The 16,831-nt window shown below is 48.3% G+C and overlaps 1 protein-coding gene across 7 annotated transcripts in view; it reads right to left on the bottom strand.

Annotated features, from left to right (window-relative positions):
- Megf11 (multiple EGF like domains 11) overlaps window positions 1-16,831 on the bottom strand; it is a 239,223-nt gene that overhangs the window by 51,893 nt on the left and 170,499 nt on the right. For all 7 annotated transcript variants that reach the window (XM_090358153.1, XM_090358156.1, XM_090358154.1 and 4 more), the window contains exons 6-8: window positions 9,661-9,907; window positions 8,013-8,133; window positions 2,822-2,958 (exon numbers count right to left, since the gene is read on the bottom strand). In XM_090358153.1, the coding sequence (XP_090214279.1) occupies window positions 2,822-2,958; window positions 8,013-8,133; window positions 9,661-9,907 (505 nt within the window). The remainder of the gene's footprint in view (window positions 1-2,821; window positions 2,959-8,012; window positions 8,134-9,660; window positions 9,908-16,831) is intronic.

Below are 16,831 nucleotides of genomic sequence, written 5' to 3'. Positions count from 1 at the left end.
TGGTTCTTGTCTTTAATCAATTCAAATGCTGGTGGAGAGGTTGAGCAGAAAAAAAAGGGAATGAAGTGCTAAGTTCAAATCCCAGGACCAGCACATTCAACAAAACAAAACAAAACAAAACAAAAAACCCCCAAATGTGCTATGGCTTAAGTATTTAGGGCTCCACTAAAATTCACTATAAACCTTAACCACAATGTAACAGTAGTAAGAGGCAATCACGTCACAAAGGTCATGGGTTATGAGCTGGAAGGAATTAGATAGGCCTTTTCTTTGTCCTTCCATCTCTTCCCCCATATGAGGACCCAGAGGTCATGGCACCATCTTGGAGACAGAGACCAGGCCTACACCAGTCACCAAAACCTCCCAGCACCTTGACCTTGAATCCAAAGTCCCAGGCTTCAGAGCTGTGAGAATTGGTGAACTGTGTTTATAAATTATCCAGCCTCAGGTCTTCTGTCATAGCACAGACAAGACTAAGACAATACACAATAGAACATTTATCATTGTGAAGCCATGAAGTGTCGTTGAGTAGCAGTAAATATATTCATACGGTCGAGCAACGACTGCCACCATCCATCTCCAGAACCTTCTCATTGTCAAAAATGCAATCTCCCCACCCATTAACGATAAACCATGTATTTAAAAATACATTTGAACTGCTCTGTAATCAGATAGGTCTTAGAATGGATGGCAGGACATGGTTTAATTATTGGTATGTTTTTCCTTTTTAGCCGTATCTAAAGTAACAAGGCATCTTATCATTGGTGCATCTTAGGCTTTGATAAAATGTATGTGGGGGTGTGATTTTACTTTGACATACTGTTTTGGGGGAACTTTTTTCCTACTTGGTGATATGTCTGTCCCCCAGGATAGGGAGAGGTTCACCCACCACACATTTCCTCTTCTTTCCTGGGAGCAGGGAGCCCCTCGACACAGGGCTGGTTTCACCCTCTAGTCTGTGAACTCCCTTTATGTATCCTGCATGGAATCTGGTGGCCTTAAACGCCAGCCCTGTCCTTAGCCTTGGAAAAGGTAGATAGTTCTCTTTGCCTCCACTGTGAAATTGAAGAGACAGAAGTAAAGGCGAGGCTGCTTCCCTAAGCTTCTGACAAGCGGCTAAGAAGACATCGTCCTGCCAGTTTTGTTGTGTGTGAACTCATCAGAAGCCTCATGAAGAGAAACAGACAGAAAAGACGGGAGAGGGGAAGATGAGATGGAAAGCAGGAAGGAGAAAGGCAGGAGGGAAACTGAGGCAGAAGGGAAGGCTCAAGAGCAGTTAAGAGCCTACATAGAAACCAGGCACCCACAATTTACGACTGTCATCCTAGCTACTCGGGAGGCTGAAATCTGAAGATTTCCATTCTGAAGTCAGTTCAAGCAGGAAAATCCAAGAGACTCTTACCTCCAATGAATCACCCAAAACAAAAACAAACAAACAACCCGGAAGTGAAAGTGTGCCTTGAAGTGGTAAGAGCAAAAAGATCTCAGGGACTGTGGCCCGGCCCTATGTTCAAGCCTCAGACTAGCACAATAAAACGCAACCAAACAAGAATCCCTGCCTACTCACTGTCTGATCTTTCTACAAGTGTCTTCAACGTCAGGGCAGGGAGTCACTAACCTCTCACTAAGACATTCCGCCCCACAGTACATTCTACCTGGCCAGGTTTGGGATATGAATGCACAGAAAAATCATCTAGAAATGAAATATCGACAATCTCATCCATTTACATAATCAGCCTCTTTTTATTTTTTCTCTCCCTGACTCACAATTTAAACAACTTATTTATTTAGAGATCAAGCAAGGACTGCTAATGAATTTTACACAAAGCACTCTAATCACAAGACCCGTGGAACAGAAGGATAATCACAGCAGGAATTAGGTTCTCACTTAAACATCTTTCCTTTGCAACATATCAGTCTAATGCGTCCGATATTGTCATTAACAACCAGATACATTGCTCAATTAAATTACAAAATGAGCTGCAAAAACCCTCTTTACATTTTGTGTTTAATTTGCACTGGATTCTGCCTATCCGGAGAGGCCTGTGTTATTACACCCGCTCAACTGTAATATGCTCGTGATCATTTGGGGGTGGGCTAATACAGTTGTCACCCACAAAATGAATGGAGGCAATTTTACAAAATATTAAACACCAGGCAGCCTGTTGCGAATAGGAAACCCACATGGTACCTGGCCCTTGAAATGAACTCTACAGTGGTTGCTTGGCAGAGCTTTCTACAGAGTTCTTTGGGGTTTTTTTGGGGGGGAGTGCGGGGGGGCTTTTCTGTTCCATGATCACCTGCCAGATTCTAAGAAGAGAAGTTGAGCTGGGCAGCAGTGACTCGTCCATTTTTTTTTTTTTTGCTTTAGTTATTTTTAAAAATAGGGTCTCACAGCTATGTCCAGGCTGGCCTGGCTCTTGAGCCTCTTAATTATGTTTTCCATGTAGCTGGGATGGCAGGTATACATTCTCATACCCAGCTATGGCTTGAGATGGGTAATTTGTGAACTTATTTATTTTTGCCTGAGCTGGCCTGGAACTAACATCTTCCTGTCTCACCTACCTAAGTAGCAGAGATTGCAGGCAGGAACTACAGTGCTCTGCACTCTTGGCTTCTAGTTACTTCTGTTAGCACAGAGCCGTGGCAAGTGTTCAGTTTCTTCCCGAGTAAGCCACTGCAAATCCTGGAATTGTGTGCATAGGGTGAGGAAAGGTGAAGGTGAGTTGACTTTCCTGGTAGGCAGGAGGCCTCAGAACTCTTTCTAATGACAAACTTCTGCCTTTACAAACAGCCAGGGGGCCAGCTGGCCTCAACTTACCTCTCTCCCATGTACCCGGCTGTGCAGTGGCACTGTCCCGTCACATGGTCACACTGCCCGCCATGGTGGCAAGGACAGTCCTGGCTGCAGTTCTGGCCAAAGGTGCCTGGTGGGCAGGGCTGCGCGCACACTGCTCCCTGAAACAGAGACACAAGGGAGATGCCGTGGGGAGGCCACGCCCATTGAGCACGCCCCCAGAGACCACGCCCCTTGGAACACAAACATAGGCCAGGCCCTTAGACACCCCCCCCCGGACCACACCCAGTTAGGACACGCCCCTTCAGCCTGCCAGGGGCTTCAACCCCACACACACACTGCCTCCCCACCCCCACTTCCACATGGGAAGCTCAAGGCCAGTTTTCTCATCAGTTATTCATACATTTAGCGAGTGCCTGCTGTATACCAAATACTCATTTTTTTTCTAAGACCTGTGATCACCAACACAGTAAGACTTCCAGTGTATGGGAAGAACCTCTGGTTGACCACGCTGGTGTAGAAACAAATGCTCATTTCCATCCCCAGACCCCACTCCTGGACGAGTAAAGGGGCCCAAAAGGTACAGGTATCCAAGGAAACAGGAAAAGAAGGTGAGGAATACTCTACCCCTACCAACAAATAGGAAAGATAATGGAGGCTTCAGTACAAGGGCTCCAGCTCAGGGTCTCTTGCTCTTACTTGGCTTTGTTGCTCAAGATTTCTGTCTTTTTGCAAGTTAATCATCGATAAGAGGTCTCATGGATTTTCCTGTTCAGGCGGGGTTGGAACTGTGATCCTCAGATCTCAGCCTCTTGAGTAGCTAGGACTGCAGGCATAAGCCGCCAGGCTTAAGTGAGACAGTTAATTAAGGTTATATTTAGATTTGGACAATTTCCAAAAAACTAACATCTGTGAACTATTTCCCCCCACAGCAAAAAGAATTATGGTGGCTGGGTGCTGGTGCCTTGTGCCTGTAATCCTAGCTACTTAGGAGGCTGAGTTCTGAGGATTGCAGTTTGAAGCCAGCCCAGGCAAGAAAATCCATGAGACTCTTATCTCCAACGAACACCAGAAAACTGGAAATGGTACTGTGGTGCTCAAGGACAGCACTCAGGCTGTGAGTTCAAGCCCCATGACAGGAAAGAAGGAAGGAAGGAAGGAAGGAAGGAAGGAAGGAGGGAGGGAGGGAGGGAGGGAGGGAGGGAGGGAGGGAGGGAAAAAGAAAGGAAGGAAGAAAGGAAAGAAGGGAAAGAAAAAAAGAGAATTATCCAAGGAAAAGAAAGCCAAAGATCCCAGGAACTAGAAAGCCCAGCAGAAGAAGAGAGATGACAGGACATTGGAAACAGAAGATTGCCAGCCTTAACTCCAAATCCAAAATTGAAAACCTAGTAGAAAGATGACTGATGTGTTTGCTGTGAGTTTCTGAACTTCAGTTCAAGAGTTGTAGCGATAAACACAAAACATGTAGGGCCTATTAATATAAATATTGAAAATTGTTTAACTTAAACTTAGAATTATATTTCCATTGGGGCAGGAGAAGGGTTGCTTGTGTGTTCACGTGGCACTAAATCTTACTCTATGGCAAGAAGTCAATAGACTCTACAAATGTCTAAAACAAAAATGTCAAGAAAATGGAAAAGGCCCACACACTGGTAGGTGGCTCACGTCTAAGGATCACAATCTGAAACCAGCCTGGGCAGAAATGTCTGTTAAAGGCCTGGGAATGTGGCTTAGTGGTAGAGTGCTTGTTTAGCATGCAGGAAGTCCTGGGTTCGATTCCCCAGTACTACAGACACAGAAAAGGCTGGAAGTGGTGCTGTGGCTCAAGTGGTAGAGTACTAGCCATGAGCAAAAGAAACTCAGGGACAGTGACCAGGCCCTGAGTTCAAGCCCCAGGACTGGTGAAAAAGAAAAAGAAAAAAAAATGTAAAAAGTGGAAGGTCTGTCATGTAGAAAAATGGAGGCAGGTGCCAGAGGAAAAACATCTAGTAGGTTTGCAAGTGGCTGTGGAGGAGGAATGGCTGTTGGGAGGAGTGTGCGAGGGCAGGGTTGTTTTCCTCTTGCCCTCCCCCCGCCCCCGGGCTTTATGTCACTTACACTGTTCGTAGGAGTGTTAGATCTTCATCAGATACCAGGTCTACTCTGGTCTGCCACCCTCTCTACCTCCCTCACCAGTAATGATTATTTCTCTTATGGAGATCAAGGACCATCCTCTGATGAATTCATCAATCAGTTCCACACACGATTATTAAGCACCAATAAACTGCCAACCCTGGAGAAGAGAGCCTGCCAGGCCAGTCATCTTTCACCATCAGGCAATTGAATTGGAAGGGATGAACGGGAGGTTTTTAGCACAACTACACAGACCAGACAGTGAGGCCGAGGCCAGGAGCTGGGGGTGGGGCTGGGGAGAGAAGACAGCTAGATGAGGGTCTGTATCCCAGTGCCTGCTGGAGGGGGTGATGGGTACTGGGGACAGGTCTTTCTGAGCCCCACAAGCCACAGGGGATGTGTGAGGGATGAGTCTTTCTCCAACTACTGTTCAAGTCTGTTGAATCTGCTTGGAGATTCTAATGTTAAAAACGTTTAAAGGTAACTAACTGGAGTGGGTTATATTTATGCCTCCACCTCTTCCTCCTCTTTGTCACCCATCCTGACTGGCTGGAAGGCTGCAGATTCTTGGCCTAGCCAGAACCTCTGCATGCTAATAGGAAAGCATATTCAGTATTCCCAAGAAATCACAAACCCTGAGACTGTGTGTGTGTGTGTGGGGGGGGAGCATGTGTGTACTGGAGTTTGAATTCAGGGCCTAAGCACAGTTCCTTAGCCTTTTCTGCTAAGCCGGACAGACACTCAACCACTTGAACCACAATTGAACTTCCATCCCTTTTCTGTGCAAACTGGCTTCAAACTGTGATCCTCAGGTCTCAGCCTCCTGAGTCGCAGGGATTACAGGCATGCTCAACTAGTACCTGACTCAGGCTCTAGATAGAGGCCCTCCTGCCAAGGACTCATGATGTAGGCAAGCAGGCCCGGTCTGAGGCCTCCTGTGTCACTGGGGACACTAGAGGACCAGAGTTCCTGACAACTCCTTTCCAGTCCTCAGGAGGCAGCATGGTGGGAGGAAGCAACTCTAGTCCCCCACGCTTCTGAGTGGAGTTGAAGTTCCAGGAGACCAAGAAGTAAATTGAGAACATGGGAGATGACAGAAGCTCCGGGCCCTGCCCCTCTGTGGCCATCTCCCTGGCCCCAGTCCTCCCTAGAAAGTACCTCATGTCCAATCTGTAGCTTCATTATACCATGACTCTGCATGCACCAGGAGTATTAATAATTCATGCAAATTTGCAAGTTAAATGCTATGTCAGAAATAGAAATGCAATTGTCTACAATAACATTAAAAACAGAAAGTCCTCAAATCCAAAGGTTTCTACTGACAGACTTTCTCGTCATCTGGAAGAACAAATCTCTTGCTGTGTCGGGCTAGGGGGTGACAAGTGCCTCTGTGTCCTGATCTCTTCCCACTTCCCTCCGTGACCATCACCTGCCCACAGCATTCTCTCCAGAGATGCCTTTCCAGGTTCACTGGCATCTGCTGCTGCTCCCTATCACCTTCCCATCTCACCTCACTGCCTACCTCCAAGGACCCAGCCCGCATAACTGTGGATCACTGGAACCTGGCTAGAGATGCCTGGGTCTTTCCAGAAAGCTCTTCAGTATGGGGAGGAAATGACATCAGCCCCTCTGTTCTCTGGAGCCATGTATCAGTGGCTCACACCTGTCATCCTAGCTACACAGGAGGCTGAGATCTGGGGAATCACAGTTCAAAGCAAACCTGGGTAGAAAAATCTGTAAGACTCTTCTCTTCAATTAACCAGTGAAAAGCCAGAAGTGAACCAGAGATGGTGGCTCACGCCTGGAATTCTAGCTACTCAGGAGGCTGAGAGCCGAGGATCACAGTTCATAGCCAGCTAGGCATGAAAATCTATGAGGTTCTTATCTCTAATTAACTACCAGAAAATGTAAGTGGCACTGTGGCTCAACGTGGTAGAGTGCTAGCCTTGAGCTCAAAGAGGCTCTGGAGAGGGAAGGAGGGAGAGAAGGGGGGAGGGAGAGAAAAAGAGAGAGAGAGAGAGAGAGAGAGAGAGAGAGAGAGAGAGAGAGAGAGAGAGAGAGAGAGAGAGAGATATTAAGCTCCATTGCATTCCCAACTGGCAGAGTGGCCTGGCCTAAATCACTAGTCCCTGCTGGCCTCCAATTCCTCCTCTGAGAAACATCATGGCTGTCCAAACTTCTTTGGGGGTGGGGGTGGGGCAGAAGATCTCACTTTTAGAAGAATTGTTACCTAAAATCTCCATACAGAAAATTGATTAAAATGGAGCTATGGGGGTGGGATGAGAGCCAGAGTGCTAATTATTACTCTCCATACCTCCAGCCTTACCCCCAAGGAGCCATAGGCTTCCATGGGGAACACAGAAATCCTTTGGTCTAGATCAATTACTTCCGATGTAGCCACTTAAGCCTTCCTCACAGACATCTGGGGAGCTTATTACATTGAGATCCAGAGGGGCTCAGGAGAGCCGCTCCACCTCCTCTGGATTCATGTTTGGAAATGCTGGATCAGATCGTCTCCAATGTCATTTCTTGCCAGGGTTGAGCTTGCTTCCATGAGCCTGTAAGCGTCTCTCCTGGCTGCCCTGAGACTCTGATGTCTACAGCCTCCAGAAATGCCTTCTCTGCTTGGGAGGCCTGTCCTCATCCTGGAGGAAGTAGGTGGCTGTATCCCAGAGCCTCCCCAGAGTCCCAGATCCATCGTGGGAGACAGAGATAGAGACATAGCCTAGAAGGCAGCCTTAGTGGCTGCACAGCTCTGACAGTCTTGGGTCTGCAGGAGAGGCACACACAGTACTGGGGTGCCTAAACAGGGCCTGGGAAGGGGGATGGGGTCTCTATGGGTAGTGGGTGGTATCCAGAGATACAGAATGGTTGTGCCAGGCACTGGTGACTCATGCCTGTAATCCTAGCTACTCAGGAAGTTGAAATCAGAGGATCACCATTCAAAGTCTGTGAGACTCTTATCTCTAATCAATGAATCACCAGAAAACCACAAGTGGAGCTGTAGTCAAGTGGTAGAACACTAGCCTTGAGCAAAAAAAAAAAAGTGAAAGTACAACAGCCAGGCCCTGAGTACCCACCCAGATCCTGAAGGTGCACTTACCATCCAGCCTGGAGGGCAGGCACACTCGCCAGTGATGTGGTGACAGGTGCCCCCATTCTGGCAGGGGCAGCGCAGCTCACAGTGAGCTCCGTGGCTTCCAGGGGGACACAGCTCCTCACAGCTACATGGAGAAGCAAGGTGTCAAACAGCTGCATTACCATCACAGCCCAGTGATGCCATTTCTGATGCTCAGAGCCAAGAACTGCTGCACCTACAGGCAAGAACCCTATCAGGGTCAATAAAGATGCAGTACTGCTCTTGGCCAGCAGGGGAGTGTAAGAATTAATACATTGAAGCAGAGTGTGTTTGAGGCAATACAGATGGGCTGACTACAGGTTCTTGATATAAAAGTCTTTGGTGAGGAAGCTGAGGAATTCTTCTCCGAGAGGAAGATAATTTACTTGGGCCTTGAAAGCAAAGTTAATTTCACCAAGAGCAAAGCACATGTCTAGCAGAAGGAATAGCAAGAGTCAAGGCACTGGGTCTTACCTTTAAGAATTTTCCTATGGCATTTCCTAACTCAGATATTGTACATATCCCCAGGACCAGGGCTGCCACTTTGGTTCTCTCTGCTCCTTTCTTCTGTGTGTGAATGTGTTTCTCTATTCCTTTTTTTTTTTTTTAAATTTCCCCCTACATTACCGGATAAATCCTTGTTAAATTAAAAAAAAAAACTTTTTTTTCCCTATGGGGACAATTTAAGTGATGTCCCCTTCAGGCTCTGGAAGGTTCCTAGCTAGCTGCTATGGGTGAGCTTTGGGCACTATTGAGGAGTGAGGCAGAATCTGCCTGGGTCTTGGTCTTAGAACTCAAAGTTGTCCAGGGAGCTCACCAGATATTGAAGGCCAAACCAGACCTAGTAGAACCTCAGCCAGGGTTCAACTAAAGTGCTTTCGGAGGTTCCCAGACAATGAGGATTCTGCAAGGCACTGGGGTAAAGGGCTGCTTGGGGTCTGACCAGAAAAAGTGTGTGGGGGGGGGGGGGAGGAGAGGGAACAGACACAGTAACCATGCCAGGGCCCTTGATCCCTTCCTTTCTAGGCCTGGAAAGGTCAACCAGGCCCATCTGAGCAGTGGTTCAGGGGTTACAGTCTAGAATCTCAAGCTGAAGTCTAGGCAGTTTGCCAGGAAGGGGCTTTGGGAGTTGCTCCATGAGCTCCTCTGGGCTTGAATTGCCACCCATACAACCCCTGGAGGACCAGCAATGACCCCTGGAGGCGCAGATCTGAGACTAAGTGTGGGCCAGGCCTGGGCATGTCAGACTGCTAGAGGCATGGGGTCCGAATGCAGCTGTGACAGTCGGGACAATTGACACCTTCCTCCTGCTTCCACCACCCTGAGCTAAGGCCCTAGGAACTCAGAAGGTGCCAACACAACTGCGATGGCAGGCAACCAGACCAGCCCAGACCCCAAGTCCGTTCAGACCCCGCCCCAGCACACAGCCCCGCCCCTCACAAGGCCCCGGTGCTCCATTCACAAGACTCCACCCAGATCCCTCCCCTCGCAGGGCCCCGCCCCCGCCACACAAGCCCCACCCCTTCTCAGACTCCACCCGACACGCCAAGCTCCGCCCCCTTCACGTACTCCACCAATCCGCACCCCTTCACACAAGCCCCGCCCCTGAAGGCCCCGCCCCCGCGCTACTCACTAGACGCCCGTGTAACCCGGGGCGCAGAGGCACTCGCCGGTGCGCGGGTCGCAGCTGGCGCCGTGGCGGCACTGGCATGGCAGCTGGCAGCCCTTGCCGTGGGTGCCCGGCGCGCACAGCTCCTCGCAGCGCCACCCTCGGAAGCCGGCGGCGCACACGCAGGCGCCGGTGATGGGGTTGCACAGGGCTCCGTTCTGACACTGGCACCGGTTGCTGCAGTGGGGACCCCAGTGGTCGCTGTCACAGCCTGCAAGAGATGGCACAGTCAGGGCCTGGTCCTGAAGCTGGGGGGGGGGCGGGGAGGGAGAATCCGGATCTGATGTCCACGCGGCAGCGTTGGCCTGGCATCTCCCAGCTCCACCATTCCCTTCCAACACCCCCTCTGCAGGCTTATTTCTTTTCCTTTTTTTTTTTTTTGGTCCGTCAGACTGGAACCCCATATCTGATGCTTTCTCTCACTGGCTGGCTCTCTACCACTTGAACCATGCCTCCAACCCCTCCTTTGCACATGCTGGAGTCCCAAGGTCTGCCTCTCAACCAGCCTTTTCATGTTTTGTTCCCTCTGTTCTCCTCAGCCAGACCCCTTCTGCCACCCCTCCTTTTCTGTGACCCTACTGCTCAACCCATCCCAGCCCCTCCTCTTGTCGCCCCCCCCCATGTCTCCCTTTCATTGGTGCCCAGGGCTCTGAGCTGTCTGCTCTTCATGTTAATTGCATTACTGTGTAAGCAACCAGTATCCCAAGCTGCAGGAGAAAGAAATGTTTCCCTGGAGTTAACAGACCGCCTTTGAGATCTTTGCCTGTAATTAAATGTTTCCAAGAGTGATAGCAGAGCTGGCCTGCAGGAACTTCATCTGCAGCTGTAGAGAGGGATGGCATGACAATGCCATGGAAGGTCTGCCCAGCCGCCTTCCCCCTCTCTCTCTGCTCCCACCTCCTGGTGCATATAGGTTAGAGAAGGCAGGGTCATGGGCTTTAAAGATTGGCTTACTTTGCTTGGGAGTGTGGCACAGTGGTAGAGTACTTGCCTAGCATGCACAATGCTCTGGCTTCGATTCCTTGGTGTCGTATATACAGAAAAAGCCAGAAGTGGTGCTGTGGCTCAAGAGGCAGAGCCCTAGCTCTGAGCAAAAAAATGTCCAAGGATAGTGCCAAGAAAGAAAGACAGAAAGAGAGAGAGAAAGAAAGATTGGCCTACTTCAAAGTTGGATAGTGCTGTGCGTGTGCGTGTGTGTGTATATATGTGCTTGAATTCAGGGCTTGGGTAGTGGCCCTTATTTTTTTGGCTCAAGATTGGTGTTCTACCACTTGAGCCACTTCTGGTTTCCTGGTGTTTAATCAGAGATAAGAGTCTCATGGACTTCCCTGCCTGGGCTGGCTTTGAAATGTGATCCTCAGATCTCAGCCTCCTGAGCAGCTAGGATGACAGGTGTGAGCCAGGGGTACCTGGCTTTCAGCGCAGAACATCCTACATTCCCTGAAGCCCAGGGAGGGGTATCACTGGTGACTCCTTTAGCTGTAGATTGGAGGTGATGATTGGGGAACCCTATGCTACAGGCTTCTAAGGTTTAGGCACTCAGAAAAGAGATGCTAGGCAGGGGTGAGGGGAGCTAGAAGGTGCCATCGGGGTAAGTAGGCTCCCTAAGCCAGTCTATCCTCTGTACAGCCCAGGGAATACTACTATGCTTGACTTGCCAAGGGCCTGGCCAGACCCAATAGGAAACAACAATGCCTCCTAAGCTCTGAAACTTCCACTACTCTACTTGTCCCCTCACCCTTCCCAAGCACATCCCAGTGCTGAAAGGTGACTTCTCTCTTGGGGTGAACAGTCCAGGGTGAAAGTGCTGGAAGGGCGGGGGTGGCTACAGACCCTGGAGCACATGTACGCTACTTCTATGAAGTCTGACACTAATGGCTTCTCACGTCTTACGCCATGTGGTGTGCATGGGCCCATTTGTTCAGTGCTATCTACAATTTTTATTTGTTTCTTTTCCTGCAGGCTATGGGGCTTGAACTCAAGGCCTTACACTCTTGCTTGTTCTTTTTGCTCAAGGGTAGGGCTCTATCACTTGGATCATACTTCCACTTGTATTGTTGTTTATTTGTGCTAGTTATTTGGAGATAAGAATCTCAGGGGGCCAGGAGTTTGGCCTAGTGGTAGAATGCTTGCCTAGCATGCACAAAGACTGGGGTTCCATTTCTCAGTGCCACATACAAATGCCAGAAGTGGTAGAGCTCTAGCCTTGAGAAAGCCCAAGGACAGCACTCAGGCCCTGAGTTCAAGCCCCAGGACTAGGAAAAAAAAACAAGAACAAAAAAAACCTCTGACTTTTCTGCCCGAGCTGGCTTCAAACCATGATCCTCACTCAGATCTCAGCCTCCTGAGTAGCTAAGATTACAGGCCTGACACACCAAACTCCTGCTTCATGATGTATCTTTCCACAAAATGGGATAGATCAATAACTAAATTATCTTAACTAAAGTGGATAAAGTTGTGGGAAATACAATCAACTCTGTGTAACCTGGGACTACACTTCACACATAAATGGAGAATATACTATTTCATCATGGAATAGTAAAGATGGTTGTTGAAGCCCAGGCTGGCTGCCAGTGTCCTCTGCCCTCTCCCAGTAACAAAATGCCGCCACTGGCAAGACAGCAGGCTTGGACGCCAGCCACTTCTTCACTGTGGGACAGGGGTAAGTTTTAGAATGCTGTGCTTCTGTTCTTCATAGAAACAACAGCCACTCTAATAAATGAGGAACTCCACTTTATCCCATGGCCTGGCATGTACTAATTTCCCAGTCAACCCTAGCTACAAATCAAAATGCCTGTCCATGGGGGGTCAGAGGTGAGGAGAATGGTCTGTCTTTCTTCTTCATAAGGATCATGGTGTACACAAGACCAAGACCCCAAAGAGTGGAGGGGTCAGGGAGGAAGTGGTGAGTTGCTAGACTTCCCCTCTAGGTGCCCCGAACCGCTCAGCCATTGCCCAGAGCAGACATAGGTACCTGGAGGTCAGCCAGAGGTAAGTATAATTGTGAAAAGGGGTGACAGAAAGACAAAGCTGTGTGGAAGGTGACAGTCTGAGGCTAAACTGGCCAGGGTGTGTGACTATATATGTGGGAGAAGATCAAGACCTGTTCTAATTATGGCCACAACCCTTTCAGTTACCTTGAGGACACTGGATAAGTGATTCACTGCAGGTCGGTCTTATTTTCTTGTCATTGTGGAGGAATGGGATTTTTTTTAAAAAATAACGATTTATTAATTTACTTTTTTATTTTGTGGTCAGTCATGGGATTTGAACTCAGGCTAGGCATTATCCCTTAGCTCTTTTTGCTCAAGGCAAGTGTTCTACCACTTTGAGCTACAGTGCCACTTCTGGTCTCCTGGTCGTTAACTGGAGATAAGAGTCTCATAGACTTTCCTGCCTGGCTTTGTATCCTCAGATTCAAAGTAGCTCCTAAGTAGCTAGGATTACAGGTGTGAGCCACCAGTGCCAAACTTTTTTTGTTGTTGTTTAGGTACTGGGGGCTTGCCTTATATTCTTGCTTATCCTTTTTTTTAACCTCTATTCTTCTACTTGAGCCATATCTCCTCCACTTCTGGCTTGTTACTGGTTAACTGAAGATGAAGTTTCATATATTTTTCTGTCTTTGACTGCTTCAAATCATGATCCTCAGATCTCAGCCTCCTGAGTAGTTAGGATCACAGCCAGAGCCTCCCTTGGTACCTAACATGTTTTAAATACATTTTCTACATAATTGAAGTTTATCCTCATGAACCCTAACGGTTTCCCCATTTAATCACTCTAGGGAGAAATTTCTCTGAATTGCACTACACACTTCCCTGCTTCCCTAATCAGAATATTTTTTTTAAATCAGAATATTTTAAACGGAGTGTGACCTTTTCCGGGTATAAACTCCAAGTAGCTTTGCCTTTTCAATCTACAAATGTTTTCTGTTTATTTGCATGGCTTCCCGCTGTGTCAGAGCTGCTTGTTACATGTTTTTAAGGACCCAGTAGGACTGTGGACATGGCGAGAGAGGTAACCCTCTTGCCTAGCATGCTTATGGCCTTGGGTTCAACTCCTAGCACCACAAGTCTTTCTTGTTGCATACCTGATACTTTAATGGGATATCAAGAGGTAGCCCTTGTAATCCCAGCATTTAGGATGCAAGTCAGTCCAGGGTACACTGCAAGACCTCTGCTTCCAACAAACAGGTGCCAGTGGCTTATGCCTGTAATCCCAAATTCCTAAGGGGCTGAGATCTGAGGATTAAAGTTCAAAGCCTGGACAGGAAAGTTCATAGAGTTGTGGCTTAAGTGCTAGAGTGCTAGCCTTGATCATGAAGGTGTATGGGACAGTGCCCAGACCTTGAGTTCAAGCGCCAAGTCTGGCACAAGAAAGAAAACTCAGGCTTTACCATTGCAATTTAAACTAAATGACCAGAGGTAGTGGGAAAGGAACAGAACATCTTTGAAAAGCTCTAGGCCAGCCAGGCTACAGTGGCTCAACGCCTGTAATTCTAGCTACTCAGGAGGTTGAGTCTGAGGATCATGGTTCAAAGTCAGCCTTGGCAGGCAAGTCTGTGAGACCATTATTTCCCATTAATTACTAGAAAATCATTAAATGAAGTTGTGGCTCAAAGTGGTAGAGTGCTAGCCTTGAGCAAAAAAGATCCAGAATAGCTCCCAGACCCTAAGCTCAACATTCCACATCCAACCAAAACAACAACAACAACAACAAAACTCTAGGCCAGAACTGCCTTCCCACCCCCAACCTCAGCTCTCATTGGTCCTCATGGGGAAATGGGTGGGAGGATATGGGGCCAATAAGGAGTGGGAGAGAAGGATGGTCCTTCCTGTTACACAGATGGGAGAGGCTGAATGGAAACCAGTCCCCCTGGGTCACTGTGGTGGGGCCACAGCTCCTGTCCAAACTTGGATTGGCGGTTCTTGCCTGGAGGAGGGGATGCTTCTCAAGAGGGCGCCTGGAAATGGAGGCAGAGTCAGGTCATCACAAAGAGGGCAAGACAGTACCCACTGAATGTTAGTGGGGTCCCTGTGAAGAAACACCAGAAGGCAAATGTTGGAGTGTCTTTTAGCCTTAATACTGGGAGACCCTGCTCTGTCTCCACTTGAGAAATGGACCCGAGGATCAGAGGTGAGAGGCAAATGTTTCGTCTGTGAGGAAAAGATGAATGCCAGGCAGTCATCCCGGCTCCGAATGAAGCCATTGCTCACTTCCCTATCTCTTCCCCATTCCCACGGTCAGAATTAAATATTCATAGACCAAGGTGCTGTAGATTAAACCCCAAATCTCCTGACACCATCCCTAAGTCTGCAAGATGCTGACGACTCAGAATTACAGCGATGCATCATTAGCTCTTAGTGATCTATTTATTACACCCCTTCCCTCCGCTGCGGTACTGAAGTAGCAACCATAGCTTCTTGAACACCCAAGTGGGCGGCTGTGCATCCACTTCCCTCCATCCTCTAGGGCCAAGGGGGAACTAATTCAGGCGCCAAGTGCCTGTTTTGGGGTTAATACACAACACATTCCATACCTGCTCCTCTTATAGTCTCCCAAACTATCAACTCCTGTTTGTTCCTCCAAGGACCAAGTAAGTTTAGCTCTCATTTCCCATTAAATAGCAAAACAAGGCTTCTCAACCTTGGCTCCCATCACATAAGGAATCACAACATTTGGTGGTGGTGTTGTGAGGCTGATCTGTGTACGGTAGGTCCATACCACCACCACTACATGCCTGTAACTCTCCCCACCTCCTCCTAGATCACTGCGACATCCAGAGATGACCAGAGAGTGATACATACCCCTTGGGACAGAATCACCTCTACGTGCAAAAGCAGAGTGGAGGGTCAGATGTATCTCTTGCTTAGCAATGTGCTCACAGCTGGCGTGCCACCACTTGAGTCACATCTGCGACGTCTGGCTTTTTGCTGGTTAACTGGCAGCAAGAAACTTTCAAGATATGTCTGCCTGAATTGGCTTTGATCCTTGATTCTCAGATCACTGCCTCCTGGGTAGCTAGGATTACAGATGTAAGCCGCTGATACCTGGCTCAGTTCATTTGGTTTTATTTTATTTATCAATTGAGTTTTCTTTTTGGTGGTACTGGAGTTTGAACTCGGGACATTATCCTTATGACTTGAACCACACCACCAACCCTTTTAGAACCACAGGAAACTTGCTATGTGGAACACACTTTAGTATCAATTGTGTGTGTGCGTGTGTGTGTGTGTGTGTGTGTGTGTGTGCACATACACATGCCAGTCCTAGGGTTAGAACTCAGAGTTTGGTCAGTGTCCTGAGCTTTTGTACTCAATACTTGTATCACAGCTCCACTTCCGGCTTTTTGTAGTTAACTGAAGATAAGAGTCTTAGGGGACTTTCCTGCCTGAATTAGCTTTCAACCATGATCCTCAGATCTCAGCCTCCTGAGTAGCTAAAATTGCAGGTGTGAGCCATCAGTGCCTCCCATCCCTTCCTCCTCCAATCATGATAGAGCTCATCAAGACAAAAGCCTGATGTTCCAATTGCTCTCACTGACAAAGGGAAAACCAGGGAATCCAAGCAGAGATTCCTGGCTTAGTTGGCAAAAAGTGGAGATTCCTGGCTTCAGCCCATCCACGACTTCTGCAGGGAGGACACAGCACAGGGCTCAGCAGGAAGCCAGGTCTCTGTCCTAATGCAACTTCCTGATCATGTCTGTCTTATTATTTGATGTCATTTGTGCTATGCTTCATTTGTCCCTGAGTGGAACAGGGACTTGGCCTGCCAATCAGAGGACGTCCCATCCATCACTGATGGTGGTGACCTCTGGAGCTAGAGAAAAGGCTCGAGGGTAAGTGACAGATGACCATCTGTCTCCTAAGAGTTATTATCCAAGGATGGGATCTGGCTGCTCCTGAGAGCTATGGCAGCCAAGGAAATCCGGTTAACTCATCATTTATTTGTTCATTCAGTTCACAAAACATTATCAAGGCCAGGTGGCAGTGGCTCACGCTTATAATTCTAGCTACTCAGGAGGCTGAGAGCTGAGGATCATGGTTCAAAGCCAGCCCAGGCAGGAAAGTCCATGAGATTCTTATCTCCAATGAACCATCAGAAAACCGGAAGTGGGGTTGTGGCGCTAAGTGGTTAG

Source organism: Megascapheus bottae, chromosome 25 (assembly GCF_031878675.1).
Source record: "Megascapheus bottae isolate mThoBot1 chromosome 25, mThoBot2.hap1, whole genome shotgun sequence".
Classification (NCBI taxonomy): Eukaryota; Metazoa; Chordata; class Mammalia; order Rodentia; family Geomyidae; genus Megascapheus; species Megascapheus bottae.
The sequence above is the reverse complement of the archived record's forward strand: the minus strand, read 5'-3'. Positions and strand labels throughout refer to the sequence as shown.